Genomic DNA, 19,972 nt, shown 5'->3' on the forward strand with positions numbered 1-19,972 from the left:
CGGTCCTCTCTGGCAATTTGATTCTAAGAAGTTATTCCACTTGATCATTTAACCTCAATCCGTGGTTAAAGAGGTTACCCAGAAGCTGGGCAAAAAATCATAAATACAGATTAAATTTCCGATAGAGTTTATAAGCTACAGCATAAGCAACTTAAGTAAAGCTGGTTATAAATGCATACAGTATTTTCTCAATTTAAGGGGAAGATACAAGTTCAAAGTCTACTCTCGGTCCTCCTGAGGAATCCCAGCGTTAGCGTGACTCTGACGGGTCTGAGAGTTCTTTGGGCAAGTAATTCATGGCAGTCTCCATATAGACTCCCTGTTACCCATGTATACTGTTATGTTACCAATGTACACCCTGTATAAACTGTGTACCCTGTGTACCCTGTGTACCCCTGTGTAACCTGTGTACCTCTGTGTACCCCGTGTACCTTGTGTACCCCTGTGTACCCTGTGTACCCCTGTGTACCCCGTGTACCCCTTGTGCCTTGTGTACCCTGTGTACCTTGTATACCCTGTTTACCCTGTGTACCCTGTGTACCCTGCATACCCTGTGGACCCTGTGTACCCCGTGTACCCCTTGTGCCTTGTGTACCCTGTGTACCTTGTATACCCTGCTTACCCTGTGTACCCTGTGTACCCTGCATACCCTGTGGACCCTGTGTACCCTGTGTACCCTGCATACCCTGTGGACCCTGTGTACCCTGCATACCCTGTGGACCCTGTGTACCCTGTGTACCCTGCATACCCTGTGTACCCTGTGTACCCTGCATACCCTGTGGACCCTGTGTACCCTGCTTACCCTGTGTACCCTGTGTACCCTGCATACCCTGTGTACCCTGTGTACCCTGCATACCCTGTGGACCCTGTGTACCCTGTATACCCTGTGTACACTGTGTATCCTGTATGCCCTGCATACCCTGTGTAACCTGTATACCCTGCATACTCTGTGTACCCTATATACCCTGTGTACCTTTGTCTTTGTACCCTGTGTACCCTGTGTACCCCGTATACCATGTGTACCCTGTGTACCCTGTGTATCCTGTGTACCCTGTGTACCCTGTGTACCCTGTATACCCTGCATACCCTGTGTACCCTGTGTATACTTGGTACACAGGGGTAACGAGGGTACACAGGGTACACAGGGCACACAGGGCACACAGGGTACACAGGGTACACAGGGTACACAGGGTACACAGGGTACACAGGGTACACAGGGTACACAGGGTACACAGGGTACACAGGATACACAGGGTACACAGGGTACACAGGGTACACAGGGTACACAGGGTACACAGGGTACACAGGGTATACCGGGTGTACAGGGTATACATGGGTACACAGGGTACACAAAGTATATAGGGTACACAGGGTACACAGGGTATACATTGGGTACACAAGGTACACGGGGAACACGGGGTACACAGGGTACACAGAGGTACACGGGGTACACAGTGTACATAGGGTACACAGGGTACACAGGGTATAAAGGGTACACAGGGGTACACAGGGTACACGGGGTACACAGGGCACACAGGGTACACAGGGGTACACGGGGTTCACAGGGGTACACACGGTACACGGGGTGCACAGGGTACACGGGGGTACACAGGGTACACAAGGTAGACGGGAGACACAGGGGTACGCAGGGTACACGTGGCACACAGGGTATACAGGTGCACATAGGTAACATAGCAGTATACAGGGGTAACAGGGAGTCTATATGGAGACTGCCATGAATTCTTTGCCGTTCTTTATGTTGTCAGCTTGCCCATGGTTTAATGCACTTGGTGGATTCTTTGGAATTTTATTTTGAAACGCTCTTTGATCTAGAAAGGAAGTGTAAGGAAATTAAAGGTACCCATCTTTGTTACCTGTTTTTCTAGATATAAATCCCGAAGAACCAAAATTCATATATACCTCACTGTTTCTCAAGCAGTGGAAGAAGAAAATCGAGAGTCCCTTTAAAGGAAAAACAGTAGAGATTTAACTATATCAGTTAATAAATAAACAAATAAACAGTCATGGTCATTTCTATAGAATGGTAGCAACCAAAAGCCTTACACTTTTCTTTTTTATGTCATGAATGCAGGGTTGTGTCTTAACAACTCAGCCGGAGGTTTTCTTTTGTTTTCCACCTCCAATTGCGTGACAAGGAATGGCGCGTTTTGACCTCTGAGTTACTTTTGTTTGGGGTCTTAACATTTCGTAATTTGAGTAGCCCAAAAATTTTATTGGAGTTATTTGAAGAAGAAACCTCGTTATTTCGCTGAATTAACTTGAGATAACCCCATGCCACGTACCAAGGTACGATTTTACCATCTTAATTTTGCCATTCTTTTGACCTCCAAAACGACTGAAATATTAGAAAAAAACAAAAATTCTCCAAAAGTTAATATTGCGACGGAATCGAACAATGAACACTTCACACTGTTTCTAAATACGTGTTCTTTCCATTAGGAAAATATTTGGTCACATTTACAGTTTTGTTTATATTCAAGCGACGTTCAAATAATGGTTGTCTAAACCTCGTGAAGCTGACTTGAGAGCCACAAAACCGATTTTGCCCCCGTTCGCGAAAAATAAAAATGCAATTGAACTCAAAGTAATTTTTCTAGAAATAGTTCTTCCAGACCTATCTTCTGGCAAAGGATTTTCGATTTTTTCATATTACACACCTCCGGGGCGTTGCGGATGGCCGCTCTTAAGTATTTCTGACGCTCATCGTTTTAGAATTGGGCCGTAATATCATCCAGTGAACAGCAAACTGCTTTAAAACTTAATAGAAATTTACCTGAGTAGAGTTAAGGATTACAAAAATGTAGGAGAAGGCCATATGAAGTGGCAGAAGGAAGCCAATCAGCCACGTGATACCCAGCAACGGAGTTAACACGACGCATGCATGGACGCCTAGTCTGGAAGAGACCAAATGAATGTTCAATCTTTCTCCAGTGGAAATTAGGAAAGACTAAAAATCTAAGTTTAAATCGAATGTTATAAATACCCGGGACACAAGAAGCAGTTTAAAGGTTTAGAGCAATACAAATCATTTTGTATACAAAAATTCGCATCTTGACGGCTCAAAATGCCTCTCTCTCTTAAATAAGAATCCTGAACTTGTAACGAAATGTCGCCACGAAAACAAGTTTTTCACAGCATCCAATCAAAAGAAGCGCGCGCGTGACGACTTCTAACCGTTCTTAAATTTAAACATTCATAACCGTTTACTTCTCGTAGACAACTGTCAGTCTGATGATCGCCTAGAGCGTGAAACTCGAGTAACTAGTAGTAATTTCCTTCTTTCACATTTGTATAAATACAAATGTACATATATTTAATATATATACTGGTGTATATATTAAAATGATATATATACACTTGTGGGACCAAGTGCAGGCATTTTGCATGGCAACATGCCTGCGCTTGGTCCCACAAGTGTAGCGCCTAGGCAATGGTTTATTCCAGAGCTTGGCCCAGTTTCCTTCACTGCACTGACGAGACCCACATAGGTCGAAACAGTGTGCACCCTGTCTGCAGTTATATATATATATATATATATATATATATATATATATATATATATTAGACGATACCACAAAGGTTGGGTCGTTTGGGGTGACCGTCTCGGTTCTCCCCCATCCTAGCATTAGCACTGCACTGATGAGGCCCAGAAGGCCGAAACAGTACTGTCTGCAGTTAGATATAGCTCTTTGGCATACAAAGCTTTGCTTTCATGTCCAAATTGAGCACTCTATCTAGGATGAGTCATTGCCGTTGCAATTGCGCATGCTCGCTGGTTTACTCTAGTTTGAGCACTCTGGCATGGCTTAGACGATACCACAAAGGTTGGGTCGTTTGGGGTGACCGTCTCGGTTCTCCCCCATCCTAGCATTAGCACTGCACTGATGAGGCCCAGAAGGCCGAAACAGTACTGTCTGCAGTTAGTATATATATATATATATATATATATATATATACATATATATATACATTTTCATATATACAACAGTACAACAGGCTTTTATGCCAGATCTTTTTAAGTACAACCTTGCCACTCACTAAACTATTTAACTTTATGGAGGAATTACAGGGAGAAACAACTTTTATCATCCCACCTGATCTGCTCAGTCTGGTTGTCCTTCACTTGTTGGTTTGCTGTCATTTCTTTGATGACTCGCACGAGGATCACTATGTTAATCTTCAGGGATTTAAAAGGAAAAGAGAGCGAAGTTAAGAAAAGAGAGCAAAGGAACTATCGGATATTCTTGCGTCTCTAGCCTCTGTTGTCAGTTTTCGAAAGAGGACTTTCAAAGGCTCATCAAGGAAACTAGACTGGTTGTTAAAATGTTGCTGAAGTAATCTTTGAAACAACATACATCTCATATTCATTGAAGAAAAATTCAATCTGTGGCAACTTACAATTGCTATTAATCCAGCAAAGGAAACAAATATCCAGATGATATTGTTAGAGGAGGACATCCAACATCTTATAATTAATATGAAGAAAAAAATAATAAATGATACACGAAGTCCAGCTTTCAATTCTGTTTCGTCCGTTTTAATGAGGAAATTAGGGATTATTTTATGTTAGAATGTGTATCAAAACCAAAGGATAGGGCACCATGATGTCTCTATATCATTTTGTTAAAAATTCCGAAAAACAAACACCATTCTGAATGATAAGTTTCCAGGTCTAGCACATGCAGAGTCTGATCCATAGTATGAAATAAGGGTGTGCCTGGTGGGAAGGGTGGGGCAAAGACCATTTTAGAAAGCGAGGGGGGAGAGGACTGCTGATATCAAGCTTCGCAAAATTTAGTATCTGTTATTGTCTTCCCTGAGTCCTCGGAAGTGGTTTATCAATGTTAGAAGGCGGGTAAAGGGAACGTGAAAACATGGCACTAGCGTCTTGTTTTCGTCTTCGACCCCCTCTCCCTCCTCCCACCCCACCCTTTACTTGTTTTTTAGGCTCATATTTCTAGGCTCTCACCAATTTTCTAAACAATTGAATGAGAAAAGATTCAACCTTACTTTCTATCGGAGACAAAAGTTTCTATTCCATGTTTTCCTGCAGCAATACCCAGAGATGCAGCAACTATGATTGCAGGAAGTCCTGAAGCAAAACACACAATAGAAAAAGCCTTAGTTAATTATTGATTAAAAGCTACTGGTTTATGTATGACAAGACAGCAAGAGTAATCGAGACCTGGGGCTATTACATCCACGTAAACCAATGACTGTACAAGTTGAGAATTTAAATAACCCGACGCCCATATGTTATTCGGTAAAAATATGAATTTTCAATTTGATTTTTATATAGTTCACCGTTAAAAGCTTTTTTTTGTGTGTGTACGTATGACATTTCTAAATAACTCAAATTACAAAATAGCACTCTTCAACCATTTAATTACTCTGAAACCTATTTCTGCCTTGGTATTTACCCAATTAGGATTAAGATATTCTTCCAAGTATATTCTTTAAGTCCTATCCCATTTATAATTGGCAGTGCGTCTTACCCCAGCAGGAGCAATGATAACGATAGATTTTATCGGTGACGTTGTACACCTTTACAACAAATAAGTAGATATAAATGCCCTCGACAAGCATCCAACAAAAGGAAGCCATAAGGAAATACTGCAGAAGAACTGCTACAGCCACACATGCAGTCTGCAAGAAATGGGTAATCCGTAAAGATGTAACAATTAATCTGCTGTTTGTCGAGATAATGACCCGAAAACAAAACAGAAACGAAACGAGACAGAAAGAATGAATGAAAACTACAACTTAGAAATCGTACAAACAAACACGCAAGCAAGAAAAGAGAATCACTCGATCAATCAGTCAAAATAATAAGGGGCTGAACCAGATAAAAGGCAATTTAACAAGCGAAAAAACAACAAAAATTAAATAAGAAATACGTAAGTAGGAGTTTCATAGGTCACCTTGTTTTCCGTGGCATCTATTCCAGCGAAAAAGATGATATGTCCTGCTCCAATGCAGTAAGTCAGACTAACCCGTATGTGACACAAAGGTGAATCTCTGTCTCTGCAGAGCGGAGAATAGATTAAATACAAACAAGTCAATAGACAGTAAAGACGAATACAAGAGGAATACAGAACTTAGGTCAATGAACTGCGAAGAAATGATCAGAAATACAATTAACATTACTCAAGCAAATGACGGGATAAACAAGTTGACACAATACATTAATTAAATAACGAATGGATACAAGAATATTACTAAAGATTCTTATCTTCCACTAACAATTTATTTGAAGCTATATATTCTAACTCCTTGGCGAGATTCAAGAAGTCTTTTCTGACCCTAGAACTAATCTGTGAATTTATAAAACAGAGTTAATCCCCAAGAATTCATGCGTTCAGTTAGATATTAGGGATTATTGAATATACTTACGTGAGCTGAAGATAGCTGATAATTGTGAGTACGACTCCAATGAGAGATAAAGCCATTCCTACTCGAGTGAGGATTGTGAGTATTTTGTCATGTTCATCTGACAAACGAGTTTTATCCTGGTTGAAAACCTAAAAAGGTTATAATTACTTAATTGGGATCAAAGAAAATGTTGTCTATCACGATAAATTCATACAGATACGATACCTGTCGTGACGCCATGTGTCTCTTTAGATTCATATGATTGAATTGTTTTGGAAAAAAAATCACCTTCACGTCACCACCATCGTCGGTAAAATCCATGAGCACAGCAAAGTGGGTCAAGTGATTGCAAACGCATTCTGTTTGGCTATCGGATCTTATTCTTGTTTGACATCCCTCGCTTGACCAACTCCCAAAGCTGTAAAAGGGGAATGAATGAAACAATCATAAGAATATTAATAGTATTGAAAAGAATAATGATAGTGACAATAATGATGATGGTGATGATAGTAAAAGTTATTTCATTTAACCTCCATCTCCACTCTCTCTGATCCAAAAACAACTCAGTTTGTCAACAAGACTGCTCTAAAATTTATGTAGATAGCTTAAAAACAGAACAAAAAATATCAAAACAAAGCGAGCAAACATAGAATACTCCTAAAGGCTGACATGTTGCAAATCTTGCCCTTACTGGTCTTCCGAAAAGCTCCAGAATACACATGTTCTATTCTTTCGGACAGCCTATAAGGATTGCAAAGGTATAAAGTCAATAAAGCAGAACGATTGCCTTAGTACTCATGCAAAGCATTACTATTAGAAAACACCTTCCATCTCTCACATCGAAAGTATAGAGGGGCCTCCCTATTATTAATTAGAAAGGAAAGCCGCGGGTGTTTAAAAATCTATCTTTTGTGATCCTTTAAGGTAGAGAGATGTGAAAACTGGAGTCGAGGCTAATGAACTGCTATGATGACTTGCTGGTCGTGTCCTGGTTAAGGATGTTTCTTTCTTACTAGTTTACAAGGAAATTGGATGACTCAACATTTCTAGCTACCGTACATGTAAAGGTACTGATGATGTTCCCCATTAAAAGAAAAAAGGCCATAAACAAACAAACAACCAAACAAAAAATAAATAAACAAAGAGAAACACAAAATAGAAATAATCAACAATCAATGAGGAGGCTGGTGTAGATGCCTTCATGTTCTTGAAAACCAAAGTTATGTTCTCTTGCAACACTTCTGGCATAGGGTCTATTACGGCGGATAGAATTATGCTGTCCAGTATCCTGAAATAAACCAAACTAACTGATCACCACACAGCTAAAGAACCTTTCTATCTAGAGTTTAGAACTTCAGATCTACGAACCTTGTTGTGTTAGTTTTCACAGAGTTAGCTGAGTAGTATGATATAAATTCGTTTAGGCTGTTGTTGTAGGCCACGCCAAGTACTACCGATCCTGTTTTGAAGATCAAAGAGAGGAGACCTGAGTTATTTTGTTGTCCTAAATCTCAGGAAATAAGAATTGTCGAGAATTTTTCTGCTATAGAAAATAAATAAAAAAAAAAAAAAGAGAGAGAATCAATGACCAGGACAAAATTTAGTGCAGCAGGGCCAGAAGGCCATGTACGGTGAAAAAAATCGGTTTTAGCGCTCATGTAACAGGAGCCCGATTTTCGTCGTTGTAAAACTTTAGGAAACCAAATAAATAAAAGGAAAAATGCGTTTGGTCACCGACGGGGTCGTAGACCGATTATGCGATGAAGAATGATGCATAATGCATTTATAGATAAAACTTGCCAACCATTCGGATGTAGATTAGTTGCCGGAATCTTGATAAAGTTTTCCCCGTTGCTTCCATTGAGCAGAAAATCACTTCCTTTCTGGTGGACGCTGTGTGTGACTCGAAACGCTTGAGTAATAATGATATTAACAATAATAACAAATAATTTTGTTTCTGAGAATAATTCGAAAGATAACAATGATATTATAAATAGTGTAATTGATAGAAGCCAATGAAACATCGATACGAATATCTTTTTCTTCTGCATTGTCGGTAAAGTGCGGAGTCAGAGGATGCAATTGAGTATCGATTAAAAAAATACAAAATTCTAGTCTGGATATCATTTACTCCAGTAACCGTATTTTCCGTGTAGGAAACGACCTCATCTTTTAAACAAGAGATATGATAAGCTAATCTGTTTAAACCTTTTTCTATGTTTTCGTTCTGTTTTTGTCCTTGCTTGTGATGGATAGGATATAAAATAATTAAAGATGAAAATTGAACCAAATTGCATTCTGTTAACAAAAAACCTGGAAAATAAATCATCCCCTTCTCCTCTGTTTTGTTTTCCTCTCTCTCAACATTTTTTCTCTGGTTCTCGCCACAGAGTAATTACTTAAATTTAGGCAGAGTAAACTCAAACCCTTATTAACTTACTCAGATCTTTGCTGGAATCAATAATGTTGCGATTCGTGGAGTTTAGTTGCCTTTCGGCCAAGCTGAAAATAAACTCCTCTAAGGCAAATGTGGTGTAAATAGTATCTTCTCCTCTTTCATCTTCTTCAACAGGCCTCTGTTCATCGCTGCACCAGATTATTTTGTTTGCATCTTTTAATATTTTTTTAGCAGACTAGATAAAAAAGGCAAAATGAAGCATATGAGGAACTACCTCCTGCACGCGCACGCACGCACGCACACACACACACACAAACACACACACACACACATACACACCCACACACATATAAACAAACAAAACAAAACAAAACAAAAGAATAACAAAAAAACAAAAAAAAAAACTACATGAAAAAAAAAAAGGCAAGGAAAACAAACTGCGAAACATCAATACGAAATGTAAAGGAAAAACGAAAACAAAACTATAGATATTTTTTTACCATTAAAACTATGCTGTGGTATCCAGACATTTAGAAAATTTTACCATTGGGAGAACAGGGGGTTATCAAGGGGAACGGAAGGGGATCAGTCGTCGCCAACAAAATATAAAGAGGAGACTATTAGAAAACTGACTGTTGACTTAATGTCAGTGAGGATTGTTGGGGGGGGGGGGGAGAGGGAGGGAGTCATTCGATTATGACCGTGCGTTACGGTGGGAAAAAATCATATGGTGGGACAACTAAACTCCTCCGACCCCCCTCCCAGTTGATGAGTGATAACCAGCAGTCCTTAAGTTTTCCATACTAATTATAACAACATTTGATGATAAAAATTAACGGTAAAAAACTACGACGTTTCGAAGTCTGCATGACCTCATTATCAAGTAAAATGTTAAAACTGATGTAAAATTGTAGCTCAGAGATTATATACAAATAAAATGTGATAACTTCATTAGAATAATGAGCGTTCATTGTTATTGGTGTCAGATCGTGCAGTATATGTTTAAATAAATACTTTTGCACGTATTGAGTCAGACTGCGTGTTTAACTTTGGTTTTTGTTCGCGAATGAATAACATTTCGTGGATTAGGCAGTCCATTTTCCCGCGGCATTTCTTGAGGACGGAAAACATTTTCCCCAGGCCAGCGGACGCTACACCGTGGGCCTCCCTCAGATGCTTGCCAATGACAGAGGCTTTATGTTCTTCTATGCGTTGATGAAGATGGCGTGTGGTATAACCGATATAATCCGCATCGCACGAATCACATTTAAAAGTGTAAACAACGCATTGGTGGTTAATTAAAGCGGGCTTCTCTTCTTGTATCTTGAGCTTTCCCTCGATCTTACGACTCGTGAAAACTGGTTGTAGGTCAGTTCCGATTTTCCGGCCAAGATCTTTCAGCTGATGTCTTACTGTGTCGGCCGACTTTTGGTCTTTAAATGGTAAAGTTATTCTGACAGGTTTTTGTGTAGCCGCGTCAGGTTCAGTTGGGGTTTCGTGACGGCTTTGGATCGTAGAACTCGTGTACCAGGCGATAGCTGAGTTGATGAGTTTCACTGGGTACTTAAGCTTAGTAAACATCCGCTTGAGATGCTGGCATTCCTTCGTAAAAGATTCTTTCGTTGATGACAGGCGGTAAGCTCGGTTCAGCATTGTATTCAGCAGAGATCTTTTGTAACGCTGATCGACATGGCTCTGGTAATGTAAGAGCAGTCCTGTATCAGTTGGTTTATGATATACGCTTGTTGTCAGGTGGCAACCGTTTTTCTCAATCATCATACCGAGGAATGGAAGCTTGTTGTTTTCAGCAATTTCCATTGTGAACTGTATGGCAGGATGGCATTCGTTCAATGTTGAAAGGAAAGCTGTTGCGGCTTGAATATTTGGCATCGTGGCTAATGTGTCATCGACGTACCTTTTGTAGAAACTTGGTAACTTGTTGTTGCGATCCAGTTGTTCTTCAATGGAGCACAGGAAAACGTTTGCCATAAGGGGTCCCAGGGGCGAGCCCATGGCCACACCGTCCACCTGCTCATAAAGTTGACCGTCGAACTGAAATAGCTGATCTTTGGTTGCTATTCTTAAAAGTTCGGTAAGACCTGTCTTTGTGAGGTTGAGACCATGCGTTTCATTAAACCAGTTGTTTTTAAAGGCTTTTTCAGCGATGATGGTCTCAACGCATGGTCTCAACCTCACAAAGACAGGTCTTACCGAACTTTTAAGAATAGCAACCAAAGATCAGCTATTTCAGTTCGACGGTCAACTTTATGAGCAGGTGGACGGTGTGGCCATGGGCTCGCCCCTGGGACCCCTTATGGCAAACGTTTTCCTGTGCTCCATTGAAGAACAACTGGATCGCAACAACAAGTTACCAAGTTTCTACAAAAGGTACGTCGATGACACATTAGCCACGATGCCAAATATTCAAGCCGCAACAGCTTTCCTTTCAACATTGAACGAATGCCATCCTGCCATACAGTTCACAATGGAAATTGCTGAAAACAACAAGCTTCCATTCCTCGGTATGATGATTGAGAAAAACGGTTGCCACCTGACAACAAGCGTATATCATAAACCAACTGATACAGGACTGCTCTTACATTACCAGAGCCATGTCGATCAGCGTTACAAAAGATCTCTGCTGAATACAATGCTGAACCGAGCTTACCGCCTGTCATCAACGAAAGAATCTTTTACGAAGGAATGCCAGCATCTCAAGCGGATGTTTACTAAGCTTAAGTACCCAGTGAAACTCATCAACTCAGCTATCGCCTGGTACACGAGTTCTACGATCCAAAGCCGTCACGAAACCCCAACTGAACCTGACGCGGCTACACAAAAACCTGTCAGAATAACTTTACCATTTAAAGACCAAAAGTCGGCCGACACAGTAAGACATCAGCTGAAAGATCTTGGCCGGAAAATCGGAACTGACCTACAACCAGTTTTCACGAGTCGTAAGATCGAGGGAAAGCTCAAGATACAAGAAGAGAAGCCCGCTTTAATTAACCACCAATGCGTTGTTTACACTTTTAAATGTGATTCGTGCGATGCGGATTATATCGGTTATACCACACGCCATCTTCATCAACGCATAGAAGAACATAAAGCCTCTGTCATTGGCAAGCATCTGAGGGAGGCCCACGGTGTAGCGTCCGCTGGCCTGGGGAAAATGTTTTCCGTCCTCAAGAAATGCCGCGGGAAAATGGACTGCCTAATCCACGAAATGTTATTCATTCGCGAACAAAAACCAAAGTTAAACACGCAGTCTGACTCAATACGTGCAAAAGTATTTATTTAAACATATACTGCACGATCTGACACCAATAACAATGAACGCTCATTATTCTAATGAAGTTATCACATTTTATTTGTATATAATCTCTGAGCTACAATTTTACATCAGTTTTAACATTTTACTTGATAATGAGGTCATGCAGACTTCGAAACGTCGTAGTTTTTTACCGTTAATTTTTATCATCAAATGTATTTCTAAACATTCTCTGATTAGAATTATAACAACGCCTAGCAAATAAACAAACAAGCAAATGAATCATCAAAAGAGAAGTTGAGATAAGCATTGTATTTGTGACAGTTTTCTTTTCTTTTTTTTTTTTTGAAAAGATACTTTACTTTTATGTCCTTTCTTGGATTCGAGGTGGGGCTTTTGAGTAACCTGATAAATGCGTTCCTCTGAAAGAGTATAAGTCGTACTGTTTAGTGTTTTAACAGCTAAAAAGCCGATGACTCGAGTTCTACCATCCTGATAGCTGCGTAAAACGTATTCGTAATTTATAAAAAGACATTTAAGTCAATATCTTACCCACTCAGGAATTTCTTTCTGTTATGGTATAAGAAACAAACAACAAAAAAGAAACGACAGAACAATTGACTAAACAAGCAAAAACGAAAACACATAAACATGCCAAAAAAGAGAACAAAGACCATAGATCATAAATCCGTTTAATAAAAAGAAAAGTATAGACAAATAATAAAACAAATAATCAAACAAATAAGCAAAAAATAAGAAATTGAACAAATAAACAACGAATTCATAGATAAATTTAATAGTAAAACTTATGGAAAGCATCGCATTTCGGATATAACACTCTATATTTTGCATCATTTTTATTTTATATTTACACTTTTATATTTTGCATCATTGTCTGGAGGGATTGGAATATAATTATCGTCATTCCGTGGTCAAACGAGAGTAATTTTATTGCTTTAAACAATCACAGATATGGAGCCAGTTATTTACATAATATCACCCCAGAAGCCGAGTAAAAGTAGCTCGAAAATGAATGGTTTTATAGACAAGTAAAAACCGCACCTCTTACCACGGAAGGAGGAGGCTCAGGGTCTTGAAGTCGCCCCAGGTCTGAGATAGAAACAAACAACAAAAAAGAAACGACAGAACAATTGACTAAACAAGCAAAAACGAAAACACATAAACATACCAAAAAAGAGAACAAAGACCATAGATCATGAATCCGTTTAATAAAAAGAAAGTATAGACAAATAATGAAACAAATAATCAAACAAATAAGCAAAAAATAAGAAATTGAACAAATAAACAATGAATTCATAGATAAATTTAATAGTAAAACTTATGGAAAGCATCGCATTTCGGATATAACACTTTATAGAGTTTGCATCATTGTCTGGAGGGATTGGAATATAATTATTGTCATTCCGTGGTCAAAAGAGAGTAATTTTTATGCTTTAAACAATCACAGATATGGAGCCAGTTATTTACATAATATCACCCCAGAAGCCGAGTAAAACTAGCTCGAGAATGAATGGTTTTATAGACAAGTAAAAACCGCACCTCTCACCACGTAAGGAGTAGGCTCAGAGTCTTGAAGTCGCCCCAGGTCTGAGATAAAAGCAAAATTAGGAAAACTAAAATGTAAATTTGAAATTATCCAATAGAAAAATTTTGACGTAAAGTGTTTTAGCTCGCATGTGCTTTTCTGATAGAACCTTCTGGTGAGAAAAGAAAAATTTTAAGGTATTTGGAACTACATGTACTCTCCTCAGCTGGCGATCACTCTCATCTGCTATCAGAACTCTGCGGAACACATACAGACCATAGAGACTGTGTACTTGATTTAAATCAATTCAAATTACTACCCTTATAGTACTGCTTTAATCGGTGTGGGAAAAATAATGATAGTAATAATGATATCACAATTACGGTTGAAATAACAATTAAAAGCCACTCACTTGAGATCAACTTAATGATAAACACAAACGCTCTGCAGCGTGCTATATGTAATGTAAGATTGCTCTTGCCATTTTTTATATTTTGATTTAAAGAACTATATCGGAATACTTGAAGACATGGTCGGTGTGGCGACTCTTTTCTATCAAGGAAGGAGTAAAGTGTTTCACACCATTTGGAGCAAGAACCTCCGCGAGCGCCAAAGAAAAATGGAATACATTTTATCTTCCGCCATTCACTCTCAAGAAGTTTTGTGCAGTTCGAATGTTTACATTCACTTAGCTTCAATAAAGGGGCTGTTACACATGTATCATCTGAAATAAAATTGAAATGGCAGCAAAACAATTATAAATTATAAATTATAAACTACAACTTGCCTCTTGAAGAAATTATGTTTTGCAGTTCAACTGGCGCAGTGTTAATATAAGCTACGCATGCATCGTTCGAACTCAATCAGGTGAGAATTATGTCCCATCTCTTGAATGGAATTAAAAGACTGGGTGCTATCTATCTAGAATAGCACCTAAATATACAATATTTGTTCATCTTCTAACTTTCATTAAGCTTCCTGATATCGTTCTTAACACTTACGTTGATCAGCTATATCCCAACCGCTGTGAACAACTACAGGATAACAAAGGAAAAGAAAAATTAAACTGACAAGGTAATAATAGTGATAATATTGATAACGATAATAATAATATGATCAAAAATGATGATGGTAATAATGGTAATAATGAAAATAATAAGCATAGTGTTTTTCTTAATTGGATGAATACTTCAGCTCTTAGAAAATCTGAATCTTATTGGTTGGCACTCCGGACCGTGGTCACGTGATCATCATGGTACATAATTAAGTTAATGGTATTCCAATAAAGCAGTTGTGTAGAGCACTTGGTCTGATTTAGAAGTGATGATGAAAAAATAAACCTGCAGCCAGCGAGGTACTCAAAACGTGTTGTTCAGTGCAGAGACTTTATTTGGAGCTTACTTTCTACTGCTTTGTTACATAAATTATCGAGGAAACTGCTATGGACTTGGTTCATAGGTGTTTTTCAGGTTGCGGTGAATATCGAATAACAATTACCTCTTTGTTCATCAGAATTAATACAGCTGAAATATATACATGTCCAATACTTGCACATATACTATTTCGAGAAATTATCGTAGAATTACAATTAAAAAATTGAAATTTGTTTTGGACTAAATCCTAGCCTATAAAAAGACTTAAATTGTTTATCTGGCAAGTAGCTGTGGCGTCGATCAAAAAGTGTTTCCAAATTCTAATTTTTCATTCATATCCAATATGCTTGTCATCTTGGCTTCAAATGAAATTTAAAATTACCCAGCTCCGCATATTTGAATAGAAAATTGACTTAAATCTGCAGTTTTTTCTTTTTGTCGCTTTGATATCCATGGAAAAGTAGAATATCCTTATTTTCCTTTTTTTTTTATTTGTTTTTTCCTTTTTCTTCGTAACGATTTTGTCTTTAAGCTCAACCTAAGCCTATATCGAAAAGATGTGGTTGCAGTTGACGGCGCTGTTCCATAATTTATTAATATTCTCAGAAAACAAATGGAGATTCATATCAACTGCTTCAAGAATTATCACCATATAATCCTAGGGCCAATTTTCTAATTTATATTATGCATGTGATCGCTTGTTTCAAGTCAATCTAAATATTTAAAACTATAATTAGTTTGAAGACCCTGTCACGTCGCGCGAAACGGTGAAAGCGATCAACCAAGTAGATTCGAAAAAAATTATCAAGATGGCGGTGTTCCCTCTTTCCCTTTGTTACAAAATTCTTCTTCTTCGTACGCTCATTCGTATTAATAAACAATGAGGTACAACCACAATACTTATTATTCGGGAATTTAGACACTGAAAAGCTGTTTTTGATGAGATATACCGTAGCTTTGGTTGGCTATTCCGTTACCATCATGATCACAAAATGTTCATTTCGGCGGCATGTCTGATTCGTTAGGCCTCAATTGATTTCTAAGTTTTAGTGCTGATCTAAAAACAAGGACGGGTTTTCCCAATATAATAGCACATCTCTTTTTTTAGTTATGTATTGCAGGAATTTTACAGACAAGAGTATAGTGCAGTTGCCCGAATAAAATTGATAGAATTGGATGAAGGTAATAATATTTAGGACTAAATATGCACTTTCCTAGAAATAGCAACTGTCTCCACTCCTAATAAAATGATAATAAAAATAATAATACTCACTAAGAACGAATGTCGCAAGACGAAATAGGTTTGCAAAACCATGCGGCACTTTGTTCATCACTCCGGCTCTTACCTAAGTGACGTCTCTGTGGTTAGATGAAACTGATCGCAACAATGTATCTTCAAGATGTAACTGTATTTACCCGAGATAAAAGTGATGAATCAAGCGTGTTTAAATCCACATGTTGTCCCCCACTACTGGTTTTCACCTGCTTTTTCTTTCAATCATGGTGATGTGCGCACGTGATACACGACTCTTAATAGAGTCTCTTAGTTAGTGATCCATTGACTTTTTAATGAATTTCCGTTTAGGAACAGAAAGACCTAAGGGTAATGTAGCGTGGCTGCCAGAAAATCTAACGGTAAAGTACCAGAATCCTTCATGTTTTTTTTGTTTTTTGGTGAGAATTTTTTGATCAAAATTTCTTGTGGACTCACGAGGCGCAGAGTGAGTCCACAGACTTAATTTTTAATCACTGTGATAAGGAATAATTGCGATGACGAATATCGTTGTCGATAAGACTGCAGACCACGCTAAACCATTGTCAGTTTGAGAAACTGTAAAAGAAAAATTACTTACATTTTCCTCAGTAAGTTTGGTACAAATACGCTATCGGGAAAATGCAGTACATGAAGCAAGAAAAACAATCAAAGAATTAAGACAAAATGATGAAACACGTTTTCTGTTTCTCCAATAGCAAGGAAATCCGTTCAGGGGAATGCGACATACCGATAGAGGATGAACAAATGTCTAGAGAGGCGATTTGTTCTGGACAGTTCTACTAGAGTAGGAAAAAACATAAGCCAATATTTTGAAGCATGCAGCAAAAAAGCGATGTGAAATTGGAGTAAACAAAGCCTGTTTCTGGAGTTCAGTTACCAAAACAAAGCACGATCGTAAACGGCGTGATAGCAGCGGAGGAAGGCGATGTATGGGACGGGTAGCGTAATTTATGCCACCCGATCCACAGTGCTACTATTGCGCCGTGTACTATTTCTCCCCTTTTAACTAAGTGAACGTATAGGACCATTTAAAATTAATACTGTTTATCTTTGGTAGAGAAATCTTTGCCGTTGTATATTTTTCTTCTCAAATATCGCCATCGCTTCTTGTGAATTCTATGAAGTCGGCGTTCAACCAGTTCGGTACTGTATGAACAACGAATGCAAAGACCTTTTCTTGCTGTCTGCCATAGAAAGGACGCTAGAAGGAGATCTTCATACATTCAAACAGACCTGGGGTGTCAGTAGTAATGTTGTCCTTTTCGAAATTTCAAACTAAGTGCTGCGTAACGGCACCGTAATCTAAGTCGAAGTTGTTACTAGAAGTGGATTCACAGCCTGAACTGCACTGAGGCGGTGAACTGGATCGCTGTTCAGACTGCACCTTCTGAATTGCAAATAGGCACCACTTAATTAAAGAACAACAACGTACTTAATGCTGCGATAAACTGAATCCAAATCCTGACGGCGTTAGCCGACACAGAAACTTTGGAGTGAGCCCAAAGCAAGGTCAGCAGACAAACTAAGCGCATCCACTTGGAAGTCAGACAAGAGAAGCGCCATTCGGAAATTCATCCTAAACAGCCTCAGGTCATACTTTAACTGCATTCGTACTACTATGAAACTGGTTAACTAATTGAATAATTGACTAACTAAACACTTCATAACAATTGTAACTGTTCAAGCTATGTTCAATTTAAATGTTTAGTCTGGGAGGCTTTCTCAATTTACGTCCTCTCTGTGCTTACTTAGAATGTCAAAACTATCGAAGTCTTAATGGCGGGGACAAAAGAACAACTTACGGAATTTATTATGGCAGTGACAATGGACTTTCCGCTTGGTATCGTTTCCAAGGGGCAGCAGGAACGAAAATGGCCACAGATGTAACACTACAGCAACCGTTGGTTAACTGGAGGACATCCCACGGCGAATGATGGTCAGGTCAGCAGAAAGGTTTGCTTTCACTGGACTAGTTCGTGCTGCGATTCCTCTCGCCACATCAAAGTGAGAAACTGTGGCCGTTTCTATGTCTTTTACATAAGTGGCACTCCTGTATGTCACCTGCGTTACCGCGGCACATCTTATCAATTATCCTGCTCAGATATTTATGTTAGAAATGTCTCAGTTATAATCAATATAAGTATAATTTCAGAGCTGAGCAAAGAGTTTCCAGTAATCTGATTGGTCGAGCGGTTCCCTATATGACACTATATAAACTGCTCTACGTGGTTTACATAAAAACAAGATGTTAATCAATGTTACTAAAATGTTATGATTTTAGAAATTTCTGTGTTGTTCAGCTCTGAAATTATACTAAATCAATTATTCACTTTAGGTTCGGTGAATATTGTCGAATAATCCCCTGGACTTAGTCTCGGAGATTATTCGACGATATTCACCTCGCCTTCTGCGAATAATTGTTAAAAAAGTAACTGTGAAGTGGGCAATTTGATCTAAAATCGTACGTGTTATTTTAAATCAAAAGATTCCCCCCTCAGAGAGGTATCCGCCCTTTTGGCCTTTACGGGACAGGGTCAAAATCTATAATTTTCCTAGGGTGGAGGTGGGAGTCACAAAATTCTCTGTGCCTTGCAATGAGTGGTTCTCAGTGCTGATCCTTCCCTTTCTTGTGCTTCGTGCATTTGTAGAGAAAAAAAAAACAACTGAAATAATTAGATAATTTGTCATGACCCACAATTGAATAGAAGTATCCTGATTAGCAATACACGTAAATTATGTTGTAGCACGAATAAAGGCATCCTTGTATCTTTATGCACAACTTAAAAAAGGTCTGATGAGCACGTCCAACGTCCAAATGTTTCTCTCAAGTAACTGGGTTTTTATCCTTAGGAACTGTTTCAACGCTTCATTCACCAACATTGCGGTATACATCACGAGTCACTGTACTTTCAGAGCATGGGGAATGTGCTTTTCAAGCAAAAGGTAGCCGTCAACCCCCTGCTTAAGGGAGAGAGGAGTCCTTGTGATAGTAATTTGCCAATACCAATTAGCTCTTTATTTGCCGTTTTGTTGTCATAGCTTTACTCAACAGTGTTGGAATGTGGTATAAAAATAGACGGTGTCTCCACTGGCGATGCTGTTGTTGCTATTTTAGAATGTAACGTTAAAATCTTTTAAGGAAAATCACAATAGAATTCACCTGATTGCTCCCCCTTTATTGGCAGTTTTAATTTCCCATATTCCTTCCTTTCATACTATGTTTGCAATGATTGATCTCTCCTTCGCTTCCCCTAGATACTATGTGATCCTCAAAGACTTATGGCCCCCCTTCCATCCCTGGAAGATTTATGATTAATTCGTTCAGGCCCTTCTCTTTAAGATGCCCTTTATCTGCACACCTCCATCTTAAGACGGACGAAATCTTTGGAAAGTTTGCATATTATTCTGATTGTTGGTAACAGTGACAGCTTGAAAGATAATGGAGATGATAACAATGAACCCTTTATTGCCTGCTCCAATTACTGTTTTCCCCCAAATTGATAGTTTTCTTCGATAGCTGATTTTCCCATGATGTTGTAACAGGATAAATGCAAATTACATTCTCAGACGCATTATACGATGTGGTTATTGTTGTTTAATGTTCCCTTTGTCAACTATTAGAAGTGTTGGAAAGTAATACATTTTCCACTAAGTCTTAATTTTCTGCGTCCCATACACTTAACAAACAGCTTAACTCAACTCATCAGCTACAGCC

General features: G+C 38.7%; 1 protein-coding gene across 1 annotated transcript; it reads right to left on the bottom strand.

Annotated features, from left to right (window-relative positions):
- Positions 1-1,632: 1,632 nt before the first annotated feature.
- On the bottom strand, positions 1,633-15,163 carry LOC148736781 (uncharacterized). Its single transcript, XM_088749178.1, has 19 exons — positions 15,106-15,163; positions 14,610-14,642; positions 14,021-14,344; positions 13,132-13,172; positions 12,615-12,632; positions 12,425-12,484; positions 8,834-9,026; positions 8,198-8,305; positions 7,762-7,852; positions 6,619-6,811; positions 6,415-6,542; positions 5,943-6,045; positions 5,517-5,667; positions 5,032-5,113; positions 4,420-4,486; positions 4,116-4,198; positions 2,795-2,915; positions 1,921-1,962; positions 1,633-1,829 (listed from the first exon to the last, which is right to left on the bottom strand). Exons 1-19 carry the CDS (start codon positions 15,161-15,163, stop codon positions 1,779-1,781), a joined length of 1,947 nt encoding a protein of 648 aa, XP_088605304.1. The 3' UTR covers positions 1,633-1,778.
- Positions 15,164-19,972: the final 4,809 nt, after the last annotated feature.

Source organism: Stylophora pistillata, chromosome 2 (genome assembly GCF_964205215.1).
Source record: "Stylophora pistillata chromosome 2, jaStyPist1.2, whole genome shotgun sequence".
Classification (NCBI taxonomy): domain Eukaryota; kingdom Metazoa; phylum Cnidaria; class Anthozoa; order Scleractinia; family Pocilloporidae; genus Stylophora; species Stylophora pistillata.

Bases quoted from the DNA above. Each gene is read 5' to 3' on its own strand.
- LOC148736781 (XM_088749178.1), bottom strand. From the start codon at position 15,163: ATGTGCAAGTATTGGACATGTATATATTTCAGCTGTATTAATTCTGAT. The intron at 8,306-8,833 runs GTAAGTTAATAA...TTATTACTCAAG, and splicing joins TGATTCCAGCAAAGATCTGA to CGTTTCGAGTCACACACAGC. The intron at 4,199-4,419 runs GTAAGTTGCCAC...AAATCCCTGAAG, and splicing joins TTGCTGGATTAATAGCAATT to ATTAACATAGTGATCCTCGT.